The sequence below is a fragment of the Calonectris borealis genome, chromosome 15 (assembly GCF_964195595.1).
Source record: "Calonectris borealis chromosome 15, bCalBor7.hap1.2, whole genome shotgun sequence".
Taxonomy (NCBI): Eukaryota; Metazoa; Chordata; class Aves; order Procellariiformes; family Procellariidae; genus Calonectris; species Calonectris borealis.
In genome coordinates this window covers 23384075-23407313 of record NC_134326.1, presented here as the reverse complement: position 1 = coordinate 23407313, position 23239 = coordinate 23384075, and the positions used below count along the sequence as shown (strand labels likewise).

Here is a 23239-nt window from a genome sequence, read left to right as displayed (position 1 = left end):
TAAAGAAATAACACCAGCGAGAAAACACCAAGAAGCCAGGGAGTGTTTCTAGTGCTCAGGACGCTTGGTGAGCAGCTCTGGGGCTGCCGTTAATCACTGCGAGGAGCCCGTCCTGCCGTGCAGATGTGTTTGATTGGAGCGGCGCGAGGGTTATTTTCTTTTGACTGAAGGCAACGCAGCCCTGGCGGATTAAGCCCTTTGTGTGCACACGGATGTGCCTTCATGGGAGCTGCTCCCGCAAAACTGGCTGCAGGGGTTTTGGGGACCATCCTCTAGGTCAGGGGGCTCTCCCAGAGGAGGGGGAGTCCTCCTGCTTCCGTGGCTCTGAGACGATGCCGGGACAGTAGCTCCCTTCGCAGGCAGCGCAGCGTGCTCCGGAATGGCTGTCTATGCCCTCACTGGCTTCTCGCTTGTCAGCCTGCTTAGCTTTGGCTATTTATCCTGGGACTGGATGAAGCCCAGTTTGGTGGCCGATGTGGCCACGGACCCCATGGAGAAATCACTGCCTCCTGCCTTCGCCAGGCCACCCCACATCATCTTCATTCTGACCGATGACCAAGGCTACCATGACGTCGGGTATCACGGCTCAGATATCCAGACGCCAACGCTGGACAGGCTGGCAGCGGAGGGTGTTAAGCTGGAGAACTACTACATCCAGCCCATCTGCACCCCATCCCGGAGCCAGCTGATAACCGGCAGGTAAGCCAGTGCCTGCTCACACCCCACTCGTGTCCCCCGTTCTGTCCCTTCCTTAGCTCTGTGTGGCTTAACCCCAGCTTGCTGCTAGACAGATGCCTCGCTGTATTGGCAGATGATGGAGATCCTCCAGAGAAAGGTGTCTTGCTGGCTTTCTCTAGAAGGCTTCCTGGGTAAACACTTGATTTTCCCATGGGATAAATAGCGGCAGATGGCAAGGCCAAAAATGCGGATGCCTTTGGGTAACGGGCATCATGTTGGGAGAGGGTGGTCTCTAGCCATGAGGTCCTTTGGTGCTGGGCAAGGAGCTGTGTCCCCAGGCAGTCCTGTGCTGTTCTCACACTGGCCCTTGGGGATTTGCTGCTGCTGGGCTCTGGGGTTGAAGGATCGTTCTCCCCTGCATCTACGAGTCCCTTGGACCGTGCTTTTCCTGCTTGCACGTTCAGTGCTGCACTGGCCAGGGCAGGCTGGATGTTGGTCCATCGCCCTCTCCCATGGCAGCACAGTCAGGTCTTCCCTGATTCTGGGCCCTTCTGGCTCCTAGGACAGATGGGGCTTTCCCTGGAGCAGGGCTGGGAGGTCAGCACTCACCATAGGAGGCAGATTCCATCAGATCATCTACTGAGGAGTGGGCCCCAGGGAGGTGCCTATGGACGTGGTCACCTGCTGCCTGGGGCTGGTGGAGCCCGCTGGGGTCCAGGCAAAGGCCTCTCTTCTTTCCTGATGGCTCTAGAAGGATCCCAGGCATCTCCAGGGTGTGCAAAGCAGGGGAGAACAGGGATGTGTGGGCACCCAGGTGGGGCACTGCAAACCCACAGGGATAGCTACACAACTCTTGCTTGTGCTGCCCAGCCCTGGCAGAGCCCAGCCACCTCTGCTGGGCTGGCAGCAGCGGGGCCAACTGCTGGTGGCATCCTGGGAGAGCAGCCCAGTGTGCTTTTGAGGTGTCTGCTGAGCCCCCTCTCTTTTTTTGCATCTGCTTTTGGTACTTTTGGATGGATGAGGAGCTCCCTGTCTCTGCCATGGAGCTTGCTTCATGGGGTTGGGCTGGGTGACACAGAGAGCTGCATGCATTTGGGGTCTCCAGCACATCAAGTGTCATCACATCCCCACCCAGCACCGCTCCCCATCACAGTTGATTCTTCCTGGCTCTTCCCCGGCAGGTACCAGATCCACACAGGGCTGCAGCACTCCATCATCCGCCCTCGGCAGCCCAACTGCCTGCCCCTTGACCAGGTCACCCTGCCCCAGAAGCTACAGGAAGCCGGCTACTCCACGCACATGGTGGGCAAGTGGCACCTTGGCTTCTACAAGAAGGAATGCCTGCCCACCCGCCGGGGCTTTAACACCTTCCTGGGCTCCCTGACGGGCAATGTGGACTACTACACCTACGACAACTGCGATGGGCCAGGCATCTGTGGCTATGACCTGCACGAAGGGGAGGATGTGGCTTGGGACCAGAGTGGAAAGTACTCCACTTTCCTCTATGCCCAACGCGTCAGCAAGATCCTGGCGTCCCACAGTCCCAAGGAGCCCATCTTCATCTACGTGGCCTTCCAAGCAGTCCACACGCCTCTGCAGTCGCCCAAGGAGTACATCTACCGCTACCGCTCCATGGGCAACGTCGCTCGCCGCAAGTATGCCGCCATGGTGACGTGCATGGACGAGGCAGTGAAGAACATCACCTGGGCCCTCAAGAAGTATGGTTATTACGACAACAGCGTGATCGTGTTCTCCACCGACAACGGCGGGCAGACCTTCTCTGGGGGAAGCAACTGGCCACTACGGGGCCGCAAAGGGACATACTGGGAAGGGGGAGTCCGTGGCATTGGTTTTGTCCACAGTCCCCTGATCAAGCACAAGCGCCGGACCAGCTGGGCGCTGGTTCACATAACGGACTGGTACCCGACTCTGGTCAGCCTGGGCAGGGGCAACCTGAGCAACGTCCCAGGCCTGGATGGCTACAACGTCTGGCCTGCCATCAGTGAGGGCAAGGAGTCGCCGCGAACTGAAATCTTGCACAACATTGACCCCCTGTACAACCACGCCAAGTATGGCTCCTTGGAGGACGGCTTTGGCATCTGGAACACGGCCGTGCAAGCCTCCATCCGGGTCGGGGAGTGGAAGCTCCTCACCGGTGACCCGGGGTACAGTGACTGGATCCCCCCGCAGACCCTGACCAACTTCCCAGGGAGCTGGTGGAACCTGGAGCGTCTCACTGATGGCCTGAGGAAGTCCGTGTGGCTCTTCAACATCACTGCCGACCCCTACGAGCGCTATGACCTCTCAGACCAGCGCCCAGATGTGGTCAGAACCCTCCTGATGAGGTTGGTGCATTACAACCGGACAGCCATTCCGGTGCGATACCCTGCGGAGAACCCCCGGGCTCACCCGGATTTCAATGGCGGCGCCTGGGGACCTTGGGCCAGCGAGGACGATGTGGAGGAGTGGGAAGGTGGTGGGGAGCCCCTGAAGAGTAGGAACAAGAAGAAGAAATGCAAGATCTGCAAGTTGCGCTCCTTCTTCCGCAAGCTGAACACCAGGCTCATGTCCAACCGCATCTGATGGGAGACTCCCCCAGCATCGACCCAATCTGGCCAGGGTGAAGCCCCGGAAGGCAGTGCTGCAGGGCAGGAGCAAGGGAGAGGGATGGATGGGGAGGTGGCCAGCACCCTCTTGCTTTCCCTTGCTCCAGGGTTCACCCCAAAACACCTCTGCTCTCTGGCTGGACTGGTGGCTGCAGGGAGGTGGTCCTGGTGGGCGAGGAAGGGTGATGCGGGCTCAGCCGTGCTGCTTGGCGGTGGTGTACCAGTCTGCACAGCCCCTTCCGAAGCGAAAGACCCTTTTCTCAAGGACTCTGCAGGCAATCGCAAGCTTTAAGTGATGGCCATTGCAGTGGCAGGAGGAAGCTCAGGACCCTGGGTGGCGATGCAGGGGGCTGGCCAGCCTCGGCAGCTCTGCCTGCAGGTTGTCCCTTGTCATTTCCCTGTATGTACATGCTCCGGACTTTCTGCATGCTGCCAGGCAGCTGCCTTTTTTGCTCTTGCTCTGGGAACTCGAGGGCCTGCCCCAAACCCAAGACCACAGCGTTTCCTATTATACTTCTTAGTGGAAGGATGGATTTCTGACCATGGATGTCAGACCCGAGGCTGCCAAGGCTGGACTCAGCGTTGCTGCTACAGAGACCTCATGTTGTGCAGTGGCTTCTCCTCTCTTCTGGCTTGGGGGGCTGGGAGCAGCCCTGGTGAGGAGCTATGGCCCATAGAGAGGTGGTTGGGTGCCCTCACAGGACAGATGGTTCTCCATGGCCCCACATTTGGGGCAGGTTTGCCCCAAGCTCTGGTGGATTTCACAGGGGTCAGCCACCCAGCAGACTTTCATCCACAGTTCTGCCTGGCCAGAGCCCCCAGGTGCATGACTGTTGGCACCTATATGTTCCTCCCCATGCATCCGACCAGCCAACCACCACTGCTGCCCCTTCCCAGTCCTGGGGCTGTCCCCATCCGCACATCACCGCTGCTGAACCTGGGGCAGAAGGAAGATCTCAAGAAGGTCTCTGAGAGGCTGATGTGCTGCTCTGTAGCTGCAGGACTTCAAAGCCAGGGGGGGGACGGGGACAACTCCTGCCTGCCAGTGCTGCACTGCGTCCCCTCGCCGCAGATGGGCACCGCTCTCCCAGCAGCATGCGCAGCGGGGGGAACACCTCCCCATCATCCGCCTGCCATGGGGAGCCAGCCCATGTGATTGCCGGGGGCCAGGCAGCTCGGGAGCCGGGGCAGCCAGCAAAGCGCTGTGCCCCCGCGCCTTCGGCGGGGTGCGAGCGTGCGTACGTGTGCTCAGAGGAGAGCTGGCGAGGATGAAAGAGGGTAAATAGCTTTAAAAGCATTTTGGATGCATGGTGCATTTCCATTTACACAATGTGTTTTACATTTCTCCCCACAGGTTTCTCTTGGTGCAGCATGTGTAGGCGAAGGCCCTGCTGTGAATTTTGAAAATAGTTATTTTTGTCTCTGGAAAATGAGGCCCGTTAGGACTTGTCAGCTCTTGGATGAGCAGTGTGGGCTTTTTTTTTTTTCTTTTTTTTTTCCCCTTCTCTCTCCCTTGCAAAATAACATTCATTTAAAATCTGTCATTGAAAGATGTGACAATTGGCAGCGTGCACACTGAATACCTTTCAGTGTGCTTTCAAGCCCTGTGTGTGAGAGAGGGATGGGGACGGGAAGAGAATGCAATGACACGTTTGTATTTCTTTTTTTTTTTTCCTTACTCTTAGCTGGATTATTTGGGGGAATTGGGATTTTCTATAGAAACAAAGAAAAAAAAAAACAGCTGACAGCAAGACAGAATAGAGGAGGCCTCTTGTTGTAGTGATGGGAAGGAGTTTGCAAAGCCAGAGCGTGGCAGTGTGTGCACCGGTCCCACCTGTTCCGCGCACGCCCATCACTGCGCCATCCCGTCAGTCCCCCACATCCCTACGGGCATGTCCCCTGCAATGGCATCAAGGACAGGTTCCACAGTGGGACTCAGCTCCTCCATTAGCCCCATCTGCACCCCCGCCTCCCTTGGCATGTTGCTCCACAGGGACTGGGCCCCGCGGCATCTCCCCGGCCGAGGCGAGCCCTGGGAGGTGCTGCACATCCTCGAACTACCTCAACCGGCCAGCCTGGTCCCCCGGATGCGCACTGCCCGTGTGCCCACTGGCAGCGGGGCTGCGGCACTGGCTGCCACTTGGCAAAGCCAACTGGTTGCTGAATATAAGCTGGTATGCTTTGCTGAAGAAGAGGAGGTTGCTGCAGGCTGAGCTGGAGCCAGAAGAGGGCAGGGGGTGACGGCTGCGGGGGATCAGACACGAGTCACGGCAAAGGGGGAACCAGAGCCAGAGGGAGCGGGAGAGTGGGGCTGGCCATGAGGCGGCGACAAGGCTCGGGAAACAGCTTTCATTTCCATATTTATATAAATGCATCCAAGTTTAGTCCTTTTATTTTTTTTTTTCTTCAAAAATGGAAATTTCCATGAAACCATGTTAGATTTTTCTCCCTTCACTTTTACTAATATCCCCATGAAAAGGTTCATCTGGTCTTGCTTCATTCCCAGTTTCTGATCTGCTGGGCCGATGCCGGGTTTGCACAGTAAGCCTAGCCATAGCTTGGGTCTGCATTCTTCTTCTTTTAATTAAAAAAAGTTGCATTCTGAATTTTTACAAAAAGAAACAGTTGAAGGAAAGTCTTAATCCACCAAAAGAAAGAGGAAAAGTAGGCAGGAGCACCTCTGTGCTTGGAGAGCGCAGAGCCTCCAGCCCGAGGACAGCAGTTGTTCTTCACTGCGTTTCCAGTCCTGCTGTATCTGAACGTTGGGCTGGGAAGGGGCAGGCAGTGGCCACCACATGGGCTCCCCATCCCACCACTGCTCATTAATGGTCTCTGTGGGGAAAAATGCAGCAATGTGCCAAAATCCTGTGTTTTCACACAGTTCAAGCCCCTTGGGAGCGCCTGTGCGCTCTGGCTGCCAAGGGGTTAATGCAGCTGGTGAGATGCTCGGGCGGTGAGCATCCCTGCCTGGCCCTGATGCTGCACCCAGGAGGTGTGTTTGCACAGACAGGCTGAGCGCTCCCCTTCTTCCCAACCACCCTTCAAAGAGCCGTGCAGGCCCAAGGCGGCTCCAAACCCCGGGCAGGAGCTGGGTCAGGATGGGACCCTGCAGAGGGGGTGGGGCAGGGGGATGCGTCTGGGGCCATCGGGGCTCTGGGCTGGGGGGCAGGCGAGAGCGGGGTGGGATGGAGGGGTAGTGTCTGCCTCTCCTCCCTCACGATGGACTGACTGCCTCCACCCTGCCGGCTGGAGGGAGTCGGGATGGGGATGGGATGGGGATGGGATGGCATGGGATCGGACAGGACATGCAGGATTAGGCGTACCTGGGAGCGTCTCCAGCCCCACAGGGAGAGGGAAGGGAAGAAGCCCAGTGGCAGGAAAGGGGATGGACATCTCAGCAAACCACCATGGTGGGAGGCTGGCAGGGCATCCTGGGCACCTCATGCTGGGGAGAGGGTGCTCTGTACCAAGGGCTGTTTCTCATGCCAGGCAGTCGTGTCCTTTCTCCTTCCAGGGGTCCGAGGACGTGTGGTTTTGCAGAGGTTTCTCCCGCACAGAGCCAGCATGGCTCCAGGGAGAATGGGGCTGGCCATGTGATGGCTCCAGGGAGCCGCATGGTATCTGCTGGGGGTCTCCACGATCCAGGAGGGTCCCTGCCCATGGACTTTGGTGTCGGGGAGAGGGTGGCTCTGGGAATACCCTGTCGCAGCCAAAAGCAGTTTCTGTGTGGTCGCAGGAGCAAGTGCCGGGGCCCACAGGGACAGGGCATGTTCGCAAACACAACCCTAAATGTAAATCAGCTCTCCTTACCATGGTATTTATAATTCTTATCTAAAAAAACCCCCAAATTTAGCTTCTCAGAGGACAGCAACTGAGCATCCCCCAGACCCCAGCTTGCGTGTGAAACTGTCCCAGTAATTTTGGGATCTCTGCAATACATAATTTGCAGCCCTGCTGGTTTTGCATGCAAGGCACTGCTGCAAGCTCCCTGAGGCCCATGCAAGCCCTATCCCCTGGGAAGAGGGGGGACCTGCCGCAGCCCCCCGGGGACACACTGGTCCTCCCCGAACTCCCGTCCAGTGCGTTTGGGGTTTGGCATCAGACCTCAGGTGCCCATCCTGGGGCAGTCCCATGCTGGGATGCAGAAACTAAATATCTGCAGGTAGAGCTGGAGGCATGTGGAGAGCAGGAGGTATTTCTGGAGAGGGAGCCTGGTGATGGAGAGGAGCTGCTGGGGATGAAGGTCTCCATCAGGCAGCCAGACCTGAGCATGGCAGCAGGAGAGCAGCTTGGCTCTCCAAAGCCCTGTAGGAGCAAATCTTGGGGTGGCTGGGAACAGAGACATCAGCTGAGAAGAGACATCCGAAGAGGATCCTGAGGCCCCTGGGAGAGGGCTGGGACTGCTCCTCTCTCTGGGAGCTGGTGGGAGAGTCTCCAGCCCGGAGGGGGAAGGTCCCGCCCAGAGCTCCTGCTCCCCTTGGGCTGTCCCCAGGCACTGGGGAGCGGAGCCGCGCAGCAGTTCCTGCTTGGGAAAACATAATTGGCAAAGCAGAGCATGTTCAGCACCCAGAAGCCTGACACCCCCTCACCCTCAGAGAGGGAAAAGTACCGAGGAAAAGGGAAAAAACTGAATAGAGAGGAGGGCAGGGAGGGAGAAACCCGGGGAGGGAGAGCCGCATCTCTGCCAAGCTGGAGAAACCTGGGGAGGGAGGTAAGGTCCCCGTGGGGGGCTTTGCCATCGCTCCCTGCCCTGGGTGAAGGGTTCAGGGCATGGGGGTCAGGGGTGCAGAAGGGTCCCTGGGGGGAGGAAGGAACAGATCCCTCCTCCCAGCCACGGGAGCGTGCAGTCATGTGTGTGGGGCTGAACACACGTGCCAGCGTGGGGGTGGGCACAGGAAGGGGGGGGGCAGGTCACACTGCGGCGCCCACAGGCACACGTACGTTAGCGCAGGCAGGAGCGAGGCAGGAGCGCGCAGCCCCCCACGGGCGTCTGTGGGTCTCCAGCGTGGGGGGCTTCTGCCTGTGGGTCTCTTCCTCTCACCCTTCGGCTCTGAGGGGCTGCTGGGGGCTGGCAGCAAAAAGCCAGAAGAGGAGAGCACTCCCCCAAGGATCCAGCTGCACCAGCCCCTGAAGCAGTCCCCCACCTCCCGGCATGGGGACAGTGAATGAAGCCCCCTTTTGCATGGGAGCGGGATGGGGAGGAGATGTACACAGGCAGGGAGGCGTCTTGGGGACCATCATATCCCCAGGGCACAGATCGTGCACGTGCATCGCCCTCACCCCAAGTGAGGGTGCCCGGTGTGCTCTGCCTGCGTGGTGGCATGGCCAGGGTGGGTCCAGAGGCTACCAGCCCTTGGGAACCGTGGCCCTGTCCCCATGCCCATGGGTGGGAATCAGGTCCCTGCCCTGCCACCAGGGCCACAGGGTCCCCTCTGGCTGGGCCACACAGGAGCGGGAGGCTGGATGCAGGGATGCAAAGTGGGGATGAAGGTGGGTAATGGTGCAATTAATGGAAAAGCCATTAGACCATTCTCCTCCTCCCCCTCTTCTTCCTCACTCCACCACTTGCTGTCCTCCTCCACTTCCACCTCCTTTCTTCTCTCCCTCTCTCCGCTCCTCCTTCTCTCTCTCCTCTCAGAGATTTCTCCCTATTTTTGTCTGGTTAGAGCCTTTTCTTTTCCTTTTAACCCTTACATGGCAGCCTGAAAGGGAACTCAAGCCATCTCGGCTGCCAAAGGCAATGCCCTCCTGGACGGCGGTGGAAGCCCTTTCTCCTGGGGCGGCGGGGGCTCCTTCTGCTGCAAAATCATCCAGAAACAGGACAAAAGCTTAGAAGAAAGCTCTGCTGGGGGGGTCAGAAGGTGGGAGGGTGCAAGGGGTGGCGTAGATGGAGCTGGGTCCCCAATAGGTGCTGCCAGGGGTGTTGGCAGCAAGGTGGGCTCAGAGGGAAATCACTCCCCCGTGATCTTGGACCTTGTTACTCCACTTTTATTGCCCTTTTTGTGCTTTTTAATGTTAAACGCAGGAGAGGGATGGCTCAGCAGCAAAAAGCCCAAGGAGGAGGGGGCACACATTCCTCCTACCCTCACTCTGAAATCGCTCCCTTTCTGCCCCGGCAGGGGAATGGCAGCCTGGGACACAGCCTTTCTGCTCCCCCTCTAGCTGTGCTTTAGGCCAAGCAGCTCGCCCCTTGGCAGGGGGGACCCACGGGACCTGCTCCCCCGGCAGCCCCGGGGCCTGTGGGGAGAGCTGGCGAGCAAAGGGGGGAGTGGGGAGCGGCTCCGCGGTGCAGCCAGCCCTCCCTGCAGAGTGATCAGGGCCAGCCCCACCGCGGGGCCCGGCTGATGGCGGCCGGTTTGAGGACCTGGGGACCTGCCATGGTTTCTCCAGCTTCTCCTGACACACTTCTGCTCCATCTGCACCCACCCGCCCTGCCCCACCCCAGCACGGCCCCTGTCCCACAGCCCCCCAGACCCCAGAGGGGTGCTGCTACGGGCACCAGCAGGACCTGTATTTTGGGGGGGAGCTGTTGCCAGGGCAACAGCATCCTCCTGCAACATGGAAACCACAGTTTCCATGGAAACCCTTTTTGCCCCAATTATTCTACCACTGCCATGTCCTTTAATTTGTCTTTAATATTTGCATTTTAGACTTCCCCCGTCCCTGCAGCAGCCAGGTGACCCCCGGGCAGCCCCCGGGGCTGGGTCCCCAGCAGCACCCTGGTCCCCACGGGCAGGCGGCGGGTTTGGGTAGCAGTTGCCCCAGCAACAGAAACAGGGCGTTTCTGGCAGCAGTGGTCGCCATGGGGATGGGGATGCTGACGAAGGCTTGTGAAGCTGAGAAGACAAATTGCCCTCATCATTATCTCCAGGCTTGTCAATCAAACATATTCCCTTATTTACCTCGTCGAGGAGAGAGCCCTGGGAGCACACGGAGAGGGAGGGAGCGAGAGGAGAGCTGCTTGCCCCAAACTCTGCACTGGGGAGGGAGCATTTCCAGCCCCTCGGGATGGCCACCATCACCTGCAATCGCTTCACCGAGGAGTACCAGCTCTTTGAGGAACTGGGCAAGTAAGTTGGAGATGGGGCTGGGGTGCTTGGCGTGGGGCTGTGTCCCGGCTGGGGAAGAGCATCAGCGGCTCTCAGATGGGGGAAAGGAGACAGGCATGGAGCAAACGCACCAGGGAGCGGTGGGGGGGACTTGGGTTAGAATGGGGGCTGCCAGCCCCAGCCCTGCCCACTCCGTCCCTTCCTGAGTTTGGGTGACTGTTGACGGATGCTCGGCGAGGGGCTCGGGTCACTCCAGGGGGCTGGAGCTGCCTGGGGAGGGGGTGGCTGCCCCTCTTATGGAAAAGCTGCTCCTGAAAGAGGATGCTGGTGGCTGCCCTGGGAACTTCTCCAGCTGGGAGGAGGGATGGGACAGCCAAGGAGGAAAGCCAAAGCGGCGGGTGCTCCTTACATTTCTTTAGGGAATTTCTCTGTGTGGATTCACTGCGCTTTGGCTAGTCCCGCAGGAGACCCAGCCTGCCTGGCAGCCCCTGGAGAATCCTGGTGGCTCTTGGACAGACCCGGTGTGTCTCCCACTCCTGCCCCTGTCCTAGCACGAGTGCCCCCCGGGTGAGCCACAGCCCTGCCTGACCCGGCTCTCCTGCTGGGGAGGGCTCAGCTCGGCAGGTCCGGGTGTCATCATGTGTGTCTGGATCAGGGTGCGTGTGTGTGCGTGTGTGTGCAAACAGAAATGCCTGTGCACAGCGAGGCGATCTTGGGAGACCCTGAGCACCCCAGGATGGAGCAGGAGATTTCAGGTCCTCTGTGCGGGGCAGAGGGATGCTCCGTGTCTCACCAAGCATGTGGCTGTAAAATGAGTGCAAAAGTGAGCAGGCATGTGCCTGTGTTTTGGTTTCTGTGCCTTTTTTTGGAACTGGCCTGTAAATCTGGGGCATGCGGCCACGTTCCCCTTGGAGCAGCTCAGCAGCGCCCTGGCGGGCGCGGGATGCTGTGCTGGGTGGCTGGTGCCTGTGCTTCAGATGGGCAGCTGTGTCCATCCGTAGGCATGGGCATTTGCTCCAGCCCCGCAGCACCTGGGCAGCCTGCACCTAAACGTGTGCCCGCATGTGCGTGGGCATGCGAAATGGGGGCGAGGGAGAAAGGAGAGGACAAAGATGGAGAAACTGAGAGGTTGAAACAGGGGAGGACTTCGTGCCAGGTTGAATGTTGCTAATATTCCCCAGGCAAATGGGGGGACCAGGTTACTGCTAGAAAGGGCAGCTCCTTGGAGGCAAGCGGACCCCTGGTCCCAGGACATGCACGTCCATCCCCTCGGTGTTGGGGCGGCTGCAAGGGGCTGGCACGGAGCAGCAGGTCACAGAGCAGGTCCCTGCAGCAGGGACAGTCCCAGCCAGTGTGGTGGGCAGAGGGACGGGCACCCACTGGGGAGCTGGTGGCAAGGTGGGGTTTGGGACCTGCTTTTTCCAGAGGTTTCTTGGCTTTTCTGGACTCTGAGGCTCTGCGGTGGTAGCAGGGGGTGGGCAGGGGGTGGACAGAAGAGGCAGCGGCTGCTGGGTGCCTGCGGGGAGGCTGCTGGGCCCTGGCTGGGCAGATGAGGCTGTGGGGACATGGAGGGGAGCTTGCAGGCCAAGCGCGATGGGGGAGGACCAGGAGGGTTCCCAGAGGCGTTTGGGGTGCGATGCTTTGCTAGGTGGGTGCCAACATGGCAGGCTGAGCACCCAGACTCAGGGGCTGCCCGCACTGCCCAGCACCACAGTCTAAAACCACCTTAGATGCATTTTCACATGTTCACGAATAAAGGAGCAAAGCTGGAGCAGGGGCTCGCCAGCCCCCCACCAGCATCACGCCCCAGCCAGCCTGGTCCACCCAACCTCCTGGGGTGATGCAGGGGCAGTGCGGCTCGGCCGGTGGCTCGGGGCAGCATCCCCAGTTCGGAGCATCCCACAGCTTTCCCCTGCGCTCCAGGGGGGCAGGTACCACTGCAGCACTGAGGCGTGTTCCTGAGTTAGGGGCTTCACTGGGCTGGTCACAGCGCCGTGAAACTGTTCGGGGATTTTCTACCAGGATGGTTGCCAGCACATCCTGGCATATTCAAAAATCAGTGGTTTCCCATGGGGAAATTTCTGCTTCGTGGGCTTAGAGAGGGAAACCAGGATGAAGCGCTGCACCTCTGCTCTGCTGCGGCAGCCGCTCGTGGTGGGAAACGATGTTCTTCCCCCGGTGAGATGCTCCCGGTGCCGGTCGGGGTGAGGGCATCCCGGCAGGGGCAAGGTAGGGTGGGCAGCACAGCTCTCCCCGACCCAGACCCCTAAAGGGAGCAGCATCCCACAGGGTCTTGGAGCAGAAAGGCTTCGTCTCGAGTTTGCTGTCCCCAAGGGACTGGGATGGTCTCCTGCGGGGGACGTGGGGTGTTCCCGAGCCTGGCTGGCAGGAGAGGAGGTGCTGGGTGCCAGGCTGCTGCACCCACCGTGCTCCTTTGCCATCTCCTCGGCTGTCACCCATTCTGACACCCAGGCAAGCTGGGGGTTTGAGGTGCCACACACCCCATGGCAGCACCACGACAGGGCTTTGTCCTGGGGCAGAGATGGGGAGGGGGGTCCGCAGAGCTTGCCCCATAGGGCACAGAGGTGTTGGTGCATCCCTGCACCTCCCAGGCATGGTGAGGGCATCCCCAAGCAGGGGACATGGAGCTGGGACTCCTGCTCCTGCAGCAGCCCTGGCAAAGCCGAGCAAGTGAGGGGCTACTCCGATCCCCTCCGCTGCCCCACACTTGCAGGAGGGGACTGGGGTGAGGACGGGGGGCAGCGTGGGTGGGGACGGGGAGAGGATCCTGCCCACGGCCCCCCGGAGTAGGACAAACAATGAAGTGCAGCTCCATTGGCGCCTCCGAATCCGCCCCCGCGGCAGGTTCAGGGAGAGGCTGGAGACAATTACTGTGCCGAGCGGTACGATCAGCCCCTCCGCTCCCGGAGCTGCAGGAGAGGGGTTTTATTAAAAAGGAAAAAAAAAAAATACATATGGAGGAACAAAAAATCCCCGGCCCACATGCTTCTCTCTAGAAAGGAGATAAAATGCCTCGGAGGAAGAGGAGGTGTTGAAGAGAGGGAGGGCGGCAGCAGCGCAGCCCAGTGCTGGCAGGGAAGGTGTGAAAAAGGGAGAAATGGAGCATCCCGGTGGCAGAGCCGCTGCTTGGGCTGGCCCGGGGGGGGCTGTGGGGACAGGGCATGGGGGTCATGCCTGGCTTGGGGGACCAAGGGACTGGGGCTGCAGGGCTGGGACCCAGCAGTGCCTTGGGGCTGGAGGGACAGGCTGGCTGCTGGGCTGCGGGTCCAGCATCACTCTGAAATGGCAGCTGTCAGGGGGGTACATGGACATGGTCCCTACCCATGACCCTGCGGGTGACATACCCATCCAGTGCTAAAATTAGGACATGCTGTCTCATCTGGGATGAATGCCCCATCTCTGAGCCAGGCAGAGATGGAGGCCCCCAGTTGCCACCGGGGATGGGGTCGACCCCATCCAAAAAACCAGCGCTCCAGGAGGGCCAGGGAACAGGACACATCTCCTTCCAAAGTGATTTTTTTGCAGCAAGATGGGGCTGAGCTCCCTGCCTGGCACCCCCTGCGCTGCTCGCACTGCCCTGCGAGCCCCCGGTGCAGGGCGGGGATGCGTGCATTCCTGAGGAAGGAGATGCTGGATGTATACGGAGCCAAGGTGGGATTTTTCCCCCAGGCTGGAAAGATCCCACACGGGACTGGGAAGTACAGGAGCAGCCTGGCACGGGGAGCAGAGCCCGGCTGCTGTGAAACGCCCAGCGGAGTCAAATACCCACTGTGGGGGGGTCCCGGCCAGCACAGACCCCCTGAAGGACCTGACTGGGGCTGGGATGGGGCTATGGAGAGCGTGCTGTACGCCTGGGCGTCCTGCACCCGCGCCCAGTGCCTCGTGTCCCCTCCACCCGCTGGGCTCATGGGGTCTTGCTTGTGCTTCATGGAGCACAAACAGGCATTTGGTTTCTGTTACAAAGGCCCGGAGGAGCCAAAAGCCACAAATGCAGCCGGTGGTGTGAAACCCTGTGCTCTGCCGGTGCAGCGCCTCCCATCCCCGGCCGCCCCATCCCACTTCCCACGGCTCCCCCTTCCCTGCTGTTCGGTTTAGATCAAATAAATGGATGACTGAGTGGCTGTGGGCAGGAGTGGACCAGGACCAGGAGTGGCCGGGGGTTCCCAGTCTCCCGGGGGTCCAGGACACCTACATCCCTCCAACCGCCCGTCAGGTCCCGCAGCGAAACCCTGCGGCTGGGGTAGAAACCCTGAGCCGGGGCGTTGGGCATGGGGACTCCCCTGCTTGCCACACTCACTCCTGCAGGCTTTCCTGGCACTGCAAAAGCAGCACACATTTTTAGGAAAAAGAGAGGAAATTCAGGTGGCAGGGACCCACAGGAGCCCCCAAACCTCAGGCAGTGCAGGGTTCCTGGTGGGATGGGGAGAGCAGCACTGTGGGGCTGGCAATGGCTCCGGTCTCCCCCACCCACACCAAGCTACATATGAAACATTTCTCCCCCTCTTTCCTATTAATCCCCCCCAGACTACAGGGACGTTAATAGCTGGGCTCTTCCAGCAGCCAGGATTAAATGGCAGGACGGGGAGGCCAGGAAGCACCAGGATGCTGTTCCCCCGGCTCCTGCCCGGCACGTGCTGTGAGCGATGCTCTGCGCAGCGGTGCTGGGCACGTAGGCTGCCAGCTCCATCAGGGCTCCAGCCCCATCTCTCTGCACCTTGCCTGTTCTCCTAAAGATCACATGCAAACCCAAATTGCCCATCTCTACCCGCCCCCATCGGTAAAATCAATTATCCACCGCCGCTTGCCAGCCTGCGGCCTTTTATTCCTCAGCAAGGAGCAGGAGCGGGGCGACGAGGAGCTGGGGGGGAAGGTAGCGCAGGAGGTGAGATTGCTTTTGGTAGTTGTTATTTTAGCAGTTGGAGAGGTTTGTCAGGAAAGGGAACCTGGTACAAAGGTTGCGCTCAGCAGGGCTGGAGCATGCGTGTGCGTGTATGTGTGTGCAATGCTGCAGCTCCCAGCATCGTGCCAGCGTGCTTTCAGTGCAACGAGCTGGTAAGGCTCGGGATACAGGGGCAGAGGGGCTTCTTTGGAGCATCCCAAGCACCCATGCTTGTTTGCCTGCCAGGCCTCAGGAGACCTCTGCATGTTGGCTCACGCATGTGTAAGCCACAGCATCATCCGTCCCCATCCTGCTTGGCTCCAGTGGTCCTTGCTCGCAGGGTCCCCTGGACTGTCCCTGCTGGTGCCATAGGTTTGCAGCTGGGGGGGACCTTGCACCGCTCACCTGCATCCATGGCTGGTGCTCACACTTGCTTCTGCAAAGTGCTGCTATGATTGCAAGGTCTAGAGCATGCAAAGACACATACACAGACAAAAGTGAAGTGGCCGAGTGCTGTGTGGCACCATCCTGGTGTCCCTCGGGAGCCAATACCTCTGGTAAACCACTGCCCCTTCTCTCCCGGGGGATAGGTAGGGCAGAGCCTGGGAGGGAGAGGAGGAAAGGCGCATGATGCCAGAGTGTCCCAGGGGAGCACAGAGGGGCGAATCCTGCATTCATCCGCAGGTCTACCTGTGCCTGCCCCCATCATCCCCCGAGGACAGGGGTGCAGGGAAGCTCACTGAGAGCCCTCCATGTTTTCTGCAAGCCCCTTCCGCACCCAGCATCCATCCCCGTCCCTGTGCCTGTGGCTGCCCCTTGCCCCACAGGCATGTCAGGGCTGAGCCGTGCCCTTGCCCGCACCGAGCCCTTCACCTCTCCCTCTGGCTTCTTGTCTTCCCAGGGGCGCTTTCTCCATCGTTCGGAGATGCGTGAAGGTGTTGGCAGGACAAGAGTATGCAGCCAAGATCATCAACACCAAGAAGCTGTCTGCTCGAGGTAGGTGCTGGGGGCATTTTCGGGGAGGCAAGAGGCGAGCAGGGTTTGCAGAGCAGGGAATTTGTCCCCTCTGCATGGCGCCAGGATGGTGCCTTTGATGCACAGCAAGGTGGGGGGTGTTTGATGTGTGGTGCAGGACCCCCTTATCCCACCCTGTCTCCACTGCAGTACACACTGAGCTCCTTGATGGATGCGGCGAACGTCCCAAGGAGACGTCTTGGTGGCTGCCCACAGCATCCTGTCTGATCATGGGGATGCACCTGCAGCTTGGCTGCGCCAGGGCTCTGGGAGGCTCCTGGACCCCAACCAGCCCAGGGAGGCGTAGGACCCCATTTCTCTCCCTGAGACCCCACCACCACCCTGCACGCCACGTCACGACAAAATCATGGTTACAGCCTTGCAGCAAGTCAAACTGCTGCCGGCCTCGGGCGTTGGGTAGCACAGTTATTTCAGGAGCACCACCTCCCCAAGAGGGCCCCTGCTGACCCCCCCGGTCCCCGCTCTCAGGGGCTGTCGGTTTCCTTACTCGTGTACCTACACCAGTGAAACGGGAAGGTCCTTCAGGTGGGGGATTGATTTCATTTCTGTCTGGGGATGGGCCCTCACCCCTCACTGCCATCTAATTAATCGCTCCGGTGGAGCACACTGCCTGCTTTGCTGCTGGAAGAGGTGCTGGCGGGTCTGTCCTGGCTGCTCCTTGGGGCAAGGCTGAGCTGAGCCGGCACAGAAAAGCTTCAGCCAGCCCTTGCCCTGAGGCAGGGACCCCTCTGCCCCCAGGCATCTGGCAGAGGAGCTGTGATGAGGGGATGGAGAGGATGGGAGAGCAGCTGCTGTGTCCCTGGCTCCGTCTCCTCCTGGCTGGGTGCATTGGGGAGCTCAGGATGGGTGCCGGGAGTGAGCGCCCTGCCGGGAGGGTTTAATTAACTCCCTCCCTCAGTTTCTCTCCTTGACGCCACTGCTCACCTCCAAGGGCAAAAATGAAATGCAGAAAACAGTGACAAACTCCTTTCTGACCTCAAATTAAAGCAGTGCTTTGCAATCTCCCTCCCACAGCGCTGCCAAAGTGGCACAGCACTGACACTGAGCTCTCCCAGCTGCGCCCCTCTTTGGGCATGCAGACCATCCCCTTCCTCTGAGGCCGAAGGCTCCCAGCCCAGGGCAGCCGGCTGGGGGTCCAGGCAGGGTGTGCGGTGCTGGCCTCGACACTGGGCCCCTCTTGCGCACCCCAGCTGGCAGTGGGGCGGGCAGCAAACGCCTCCCGGTTTGCAGGGCTGCCTAGAGGAGCAGATTGAGCCGCCTTCCCTCTGCTCCCTCCTGCCTCCGCTCGCCTGCTCCAGCAGCTTGCCCCTCTCCATCCTCTTCTGGGGTTTGCGCTGCCCCTGCAGCATCTCTGTGTCTTCTGTCCCCTGGAGAGACCTCACCAGGGTTATTTTCCCTGCTCTGACAGCTGAAATCACCAGCTGCTTTTGCTAACAGTCTTGAAACACCCATTTCTGCAGTGCTAGCATGGGGGATGGCGCTTCCCCAGGCTGCGAGCAATCCCCAAAGGGACACATCCCCACTGGGATATGCCACCAGCTGTGTCACACGCGAAGGGCTGGAGGCAAGGTGCGCAGGGAGGAGAGGGGCGAAGGTAAGAGGAGCTGCAAAACATCGCCATGGTCTCTTCAGACGTCCTCCTGGCTGCCGACACGGGGAGCCAGCAGGAGAGAAACTGGAGTTTTTGCATGATAAATGGGGTTTGGGTCCAGGCAGCAGCTGGATTTGTGGGGCAGGAGAGGGGCTGCGGCCATGGCTCGCTGCCCCAGCAGCACTTCACCGCATGGTGGACGTGCCATGCCGCGTGGGTGGGAGGATTCTCTGACCCACGGCAGCTGTCCCCCAAGCTTGGCAGGGTTCCTCTGCCTGAGGGACATTCTCCTGTCCCTCTGTCCTTCTGTCCATCTGTCCCTCTGCCCTGCTGCTCTGGCACAGCCGTCCTGCCCACGTGCAAAGCTCATGCAAGCTGTGTCCTGGAGATTTGTGCAACCAGGGGGGTCCCCTGCCAGCCTGCGGCCCCGTGCAGGGGTTGTATCCTCATGATGCTCGGAGGAAACTGCAGACCCAGAGACCCAGTCCTGGGCTCTGCCCCCTCACCCAGCCCGTCCTTGCTGTGCATTGATGGCAGAGAAGCTCTGCCACGCAGCCTTGGAGTGAGCAGAGCCCCCAGAACACACGCTGCCTTCACTCCCTGGGTGGTAGGCAGCTCACTTCAGGCAGCTCTTCCCCTTGCATTTTGCAGCTGAGCCCGTGGCACCGGGGGAAAGATGGCCACGCTCCCCCGGGACCTTTCCTACCAGGGGTGTGCTGAGGGGAAGAGCTGGGGTTACCAGGGGCTGCATCCCCAGGTGCTGCAGCGTCGCAGGCACCACAGCCTCCTCCGCACCCGCATGGCTTTGTCCTTCGAAGGTCATCTGGATGCATTGGTGCACGCCCTGCCGGGGACAGGCGGGCTGCTGGGGACTGCCCGGGGGTCCCTGGGCAGGTGTGCCCGGCCCTCACCCTGTAGGACTAAGCACCTTTCCCAGCCCCTCCTGGGTGCTGCTGGGTCCCCACTGCTGTCCCCTTCCCCTTCAGAGAGACTCCATCTCTGCCCCGCTTTAAACTCTCTGATCCATTTTCCATTTTGCCTGCTTTTTGCTGGTCTCCCACCCCCTCCCCGTGCTGTTTGCGGTTTATCAAACCCCACCAGCCTCCCAGCGCTCCCCGCCAAACCGCCTGTGCCAGGCTTTGCCTTCGCAGATGTTTTGGTGGCGAGGGTCCAAAGAGGGGGGCAGCGGCTGGGGGGGGCCGCATGGTACTGCTGCTGCCGCGGCTCAGCCGGGGAGCTGGAGCTGAGTCGGGCGGCTCGTGGCGGGCAGGGACAGGGCAGACTCCTGCCCCCTGCCAGCGGCCACGCTTGCCCCTGTGCAGCCGAAGGCTCAGCTGGCAGCGGCGTGCCGGGACCCGCTCCATACTTGGGGTCACTTCCCTTTCCTGTGATCTCTGGCCTCTTCTAAGCAAGCAAAGGAGCTTTGCTGGCCACCAGCAATGCCGGGCTTCCCCATGGGCTGTTTGGCCCCAGCCTCCATGCTGCAGACAGGGAAACTGAGAGTGACCGTCAGTGGCTCACCTAAGATCACTGTCAGGCAGGAGCAGAAAAGGGGGCAGAAAGCAGCTTCCCTGTTCCCCAAAGAGTGTTTTCCCCACTGGCCCTCCATCCCGTTCCTGTCCAGCACCCCACAATGCATTTTGGTCGAGAAAAGCAACAGCCTAAACCCCGACCTCTCCCTGTCGCCCCATCCCACCCTGGGGAGGTTGTCCCCCATCAGGGGGAACACCATGGGAGCTGAACGAGGCCACGGAGGCTGTCCCAGCCTTCGGCTCATGGATCCCAGCACAGGCTGCAAAGCTCACCCCAAGCCCTGGGGTGACTCGCCCATGCCGAGCCCCGTGGTCACTGGGCAGGGGATATTGAGCCCTGGGGAAGGCTCCAGCCCCCACAGGGAAGATGAGAAGTCTTCACATCTTGCTGGTCGGAGACACCTAGGTTTGGTTTGATGCAGAGCGAGACTCTGGGGTGTGAACCTGCAAGGTAACAGTGATAGCGCTGAGAGACGAGCAGCCCTAATTATATCCTCACTTCTCCCAGCTGCTGGGTTCCTGCTAGCATGAAATGCCTCCAGACAAGGCACCTTCACACAGGGTGGCTGGGTCAGGTATAAGGAGGCAGAAAAGTGCAGAGGCAGGGAAAAAGAAACAAAATTATTTGAGAATTCATTCTGGGCTGCCCCAGAGTGGAAGCTTTTTTGGCCCAGCTCAACTTGCTTTGCCCAGAGCTCCATTGTCTCACATCCCCGAGCCTGGTGAAAGCCGGGGAGAGGCACCTGTGCTGCCTGTTTGGAGCCAGGCACCTGAGCAAAGCAAATTTTCAGAGCCAGCGTTTTGCCATGTAGGAGAGCAAAGACCTGATGTGAAACGGCTGGGGATGGAGAGGGGGAGCGAAGCAGATAGCCCTGTTTCAGCTTGACATCTCTCGCTGGTTGGATCTATCTTCCATTGTTTAAATTGTACCATGCAGGGCCAGAAATGTCCTTGCTGATTGCCTGTGCTTGGCTAAATAAGAGAAAATGGAACAGGTGCTGCTGGCGGTGATAACCCAGGCAGCCCCGGGGTATTCAGGAGGTGATCGGGGGTTGTTCAGCAGAGAGAAGGGAGAGAGGAGGGCAAGGGATCATCCAAAGCCCAGGACTGCCCATGGCATTGGTGCCTGGGGGCTTGGCTGGGGGCTGCATCTGTGCTGGGATATGGTCCCTCAGGCTCTGATGCTGAACATGTCCCCAAATCCTTTAGCAAAATAAAAAAAGATGGGTTTGCTCCTTGCTAGCTGCTCCATCCCCCCAGGTTTCCTGTGCTGGCAGCTCCTCCGAGAGAGCGCGTCAGGAGCTGAGAGTGGTTTATTCCCTTTCCCCAGACCCTAATTTAGGGCTGTTGCCTCTTTCAGACCACCAGAAGCTGGAACGAGAAGCCCGGATCTGCCGCCTCCTGAAGCACCCCAACATTGGTAAGCATGCCCGCCCCATGCCAGGCAAGGAGCTGGGCAAACCTGCATATGCTCCATGCCCGGCTCTACTGCCCACCTGCCCTCCCGTGCTCCCGCCGGGGCTGGGGGGTCCCGATCAATAATTCAGCCCTGCCCGCAGCAGCACGGGCTGCTTGTCCTTTCCTCACCATCCTGGAGATGGAGAAGGGGCTCAGTGGCAGCCCACCCTGTTGATCTGCAGAGCGGTCCTTCCTCTTCCTCATGGGGAGGCAGCAATTTCAAACGGGGTCGTGGGAAGAAAGGCCTCCACTGAGCACGGGGGGGTTGAAGTAGGTCCTACCTAACCCACTTGGCCATAGCTCCCTCCGGGAGAAGTGGGGCCCCAGTAGGCTGCAAGGGACTATTTTTACTCCTCTCCCCCTGCTCGGGTGCTGTATTCCTCTGCATGCTCCAAAAAGCGGCTGCAGCTCCAAGCAGCAGCATCAGCGCGGGGCGTGTAGGAGGAGGGATGGGGGGGGGAAGCGAAGACTTTCCCACCGACTGTCCATCTGAGAGTAGCCTCCTTCGGAAAAGCTGTTTCAGGAAAACTCCTGAGCCCCTGCAAAAGACAAAAATAGGCCAGAAGGAGAGAGAGAGTGGAGGGGAAAAAACTGCAGTAAAAAATCCCAAACCCCAGCCTTGACAGTGATGCTGATGCAGGCTGTCATTCCCCGGGGATGGTCCGGCAGCGGGAGCGCAGCGCCCGGAACTGTGGCTCTGGGGATGAACCCCCTATCCCCTCCGCAGCACTGATGTGTTGACCCTGCAGCTTTTGGGAGAGCATTTGGAGGTAGAACAGGAGCTCTGCAGCCCTCTTGTCCCGCTGCGGGGAGCTGGGAGGTTTCCCCTTTGGCTGAGCTCCTCCCTGGCCCCCGCGCTGCTCCTGGTGGTCTGGATCCGTTCCTCCCCAGGAACCGCTGCAGCAGATCCAAGGAGCCAGACCCAGGGCCACTGGGACCAGCCACGTGGCTCCCGCCCCGTAAATATTTCAGCTCAGAAAAAGCCTGTCGGCTTCCATCTGTCTCAGGCACACAGCGGTGTGGCAGGTCTCCCCTGCATTGCCAGGGTGCTGGACCCTGCAGGATCTGGCCACTGTCCTTCCCCCTGCCTCTGCTCCAGGAGGACCGATGCCCAGCACAGGAGCTGCCTTGCCGGGGTCCCAGCGGGGAGTCCAGCCTGCCTCAGTCAGAGCAGCAGCTGGGGCATTTCCTCTGCACCAAAACACACGTGGGGATTGCTAAGACCTGAAGGAAATGCGCTGTAAAGTGTGTCAATAGCAAGAAATACTAAAAACAGAGGAACCCACCCCAGGAGAACTTGCAGGATGGTAGCTGGGCCATGCAGCCGGAGCTCCCTGGGCTCCCAGCCTGGCCCCAGCTTTTCCCTATTGCTGTCTTCCTCACTTCCCTCTCTGTCACTCGCCCGTGGGGCTGGCGGGGTCTCCGGGGACAGAAACACCTTGCCCTGCCCAGGGTTCAGCCTCCCTGTGCCTCCTCCCCCTTCCCTGCACCACACCTCGCTGTTTGGCCGTGACCTGCAGAGATGGCAGGCTTTGAGCAACCCTGCTGCACAGGGCTGGAGGGGGTTAATGGCATGAGACGCTAAAGAGCTCAATCTCCCAATCTCGCTGCTATTTATACCCAGGAGGCTCTTCTCCACCCTCCCAACCCACACCCTCACCTCCTCACTGCTCCTGCTGCCTGGAAACTTGGGCTCGGACCTTCCCTTGTAGTACAAGCGGGCTAATTACCCACCCAGGAGCTGGAAAAAGCTGTGCCGCTGCAGACCAGCCCTAATGAGAGGAAGAGGAGCCACCTTGGGGAAGGCAAGGCAGAAAACCCCTTTCCATACCTCCCCGGGAGAAGCATCCCAGCTGCCGAGGGGCTTTGCTGGCTGCTCACTCATTCCCTGCAGTGAGGTGGGGGTCCCTCTGTCTCCCACGGGAATGCCGTGCTGCAGCTGTGATCCTGGAGGAAGCAACCTGTGCTTCGCACTGTACCTGCAGGAGAGCCTTGCATGGGAATAGCCATGCACAGGCAGTCGAGGGCAGCTCCAGGTCCCCAGGACCCCACAGCACATCCACGGGACTGGGCGATCCTAATAGAGGATCCCTCTCGATTAGGGAGAGCTGCCGTTTCCCAAAGCTGCGTGTCCTTGCAGGGAAATCTTGCTTTATTGGGGAAACTTTGGCTATACCTAGCCCTGGAGTTTTAACTCCAGGTACCCATTGTCCCTCAGTCCTGAAGGTGTGTCCTGCTCGTGCCTTGGCTCTTGGCACTGAGCTGGGGCGGTTTGGCCAGCACGGCTCTTTCTGAGTATGGTCAGTAACAGATACTTGTAGGATCAGGCTATATTTAGAGTGGCTGCTCCTTCTTATACCTTCTTGGCTCCTGGCAGCCACAGGCATTGG

General features: G+C 59.8%; 2 protein-coding genes across 4 annotated transcripts in view; both read left to right on the top strand.

Annotated features, from left to right (window-relative positions):
• The first annotated feature begins 379 nt into the window (after window positions 1–379).
• ARSI (arylsulfatase family member I) lies at window positions 380–3261 on the top strand. Its single transcript, XM_075163927.1, has 2 exons — window positions 380–699; window positions 1860–3261. The coding sequence occupies exons 1-2, from the start codon at window positions 380–382 to the stop codon at window positions 3259–3261; spliced, it is 1722 nt and encodes a 573-aa protein (XP_075020028.1).
• Window positions 3262–10116: 6855 nt separating this feature from the next.
• Window positions 10117–23239, top strand: part of CAMK2A (calcium/calmodulin dependent protein kinase II alpha) — a 33128-nt gene continuing 20005 nt past the window's right edge. For all 3 annotated transcript variants that reach the window (XM_075164767.1, XM_075164766.1, XM_075164768.1), the window contains exons 1-3: window positions 10117–10354; window positions 16135–16229; window positions 20752–20811. In XM_075164767.1, the coding sequence (XP_075020868.1) occupies window positions 10293–10354; window positions 16135–16229; window positions 20752–20811 (217 nt within the window). In that variant the 5' untranslated portion in view covers window positions 10117–10292. The remainder of the gene's footprint in view (window positions 10355–16134; window positions 16230–20751; window positions 20812–23239) is intronic.